Source organism: Fonticula alba, assembly GCF_000388065.1.
Source record: "Fonticula alba strain ATCC 38817 unplaced genomic scaffold supercont2.2, whole genome shotgun sequence".
Lineage (NCBI taxonomy): Eukaryota > Rotosphaerida > Fonticulaceae > Fonticula > Fonticula alba.
In genome coordinates, this window is record NW_009242972.1 from 1,860,862 (window position 1) to 1,862,064 (window position 1,203).

At 73.6% G+C, this 1,203-nt stretch overlaps 1 protein-coding gene across 1 annotated transcript in view; it reads right to left on the reverse strand.

The window, feature by feature from the left end:
- Positions 1 to 1,172: 1,172 nt before the first annotated feature.
- The window catches only part of H696_01419 (hypothetical protein), a gene marked incomplete at both ends in the record, with an annotated part of 11,755 nt that continues 11,724 nt past the window's right edge, over positions 1,173 to 1,203 (reverse strand). The window contains one exon of the mRNA XM_009495315.1: positions 1,173 to 1,196. Within this exon, the coding sequence (XP_009493590.1) occupies positions 1,173 to 1,196 (24 nt within the window). The remainder of the gene's footprint in view (positions 1,197 to 1,203) is intronic.

Below are 1,203 nucleotides of genomic sequence, written 5' to 3' on the forward strand. Positions count from 1 at the left end.
GGGGAAGACGTACATCCTTGAGGTTCTGGCGATCGTTGGGGGGAAGCACCAGCAGGATCGGGTGCGAGGACTCCGGGTTGAAGGAGGGGACGGGCGAGGAGGACATGGCGCGTGCGTTGGGCGAGGAGAGGGCGAAGGCCGCGGAGATCAACAATCAGCAGCCGCGGGGTGCGGGTGGGGAAGCCGGGTCGATCGGGGGGGGGGGGAGAGAGAGAGGGAGGAAAGGGGGAGGCAGCGAGGATCGGGGAGGGGGGGGGGGAGGAGGGGAAGCTGGGTGCCTGTGGGTGCCAGCCCGGGGCCGACCCCCGGCCGGGGCACCCGCTCTCGAATCGCGCGAGACGGTGGCAGGCACGGCCCCCGCCAGCCGCAGGGGGGTCGTCTAGACTGCTCCCGGCCACAGCTGCGCCGCGGCTGCCGCGAGCGTGTCGCAAACACACCGCGGTGCTCCCGCCTTCTCACCTTTCCGCCGGGGGGGCGGGGGGGGGGGGCTGCTGGTTCTCTGGCGAGCCCGCGCCTGAACATGGCTCTCTCGGTCGTGACTAGGGGGACCTGGGTCTCGGCCGGCGGTGCCGGGGTCCTGGCGCTCGTCTCGCCACCATCACCATCGCACCCATTACCACCACCAGGCCGGGCATGCCCGGCCTGGCCCCGCATATGCGGGTACTTGGGTCCCGGCGAGCGGCGTGCAAGCCACGCCCACCGGGCGCACCTGGCTGGCAGTCGCATTGTTTTTTTCAAATCCCCGCCAGGAGGATGGGAGGAGCGGGCGGGCGGGCGGGCGGGCGGGCGGGGGGGGGGAGAGAGCGAGGGGGCAATCCTCGTTGCCGGTGTGTACACGGGTATATATTTTTGCATGCGCCCGGGCGGCCAAGGCCAGCGACCGGTGTGTTGGGCTCCGTCCCCCCCCCCCCAGAGGGCGAGGGCGGGGTCCCGCTCATATTTGCCGCCGCGCCGCGCCGCGCCGCGCCGCACCACGCCGCGCCCGACCCGCCCTGGACCTGGGCCCCCCAGGGAGCTGGCGTGGAGTCGAGGCCCGGTGCCGGTCACACCCGATGCCGGTGTGTGACCCCCCCCCGCCCAGCGATCCCCGCTGCCGCCCTGGGGTGCGTGGATGAAAACAACGCGGCTGCCCCCCTCCCCCCAGGGCGCCCAGGCTCCCGCCCCCCCCCCCCTCAGCCGCAGAGCCGGGCCCTGGCCTGCTCG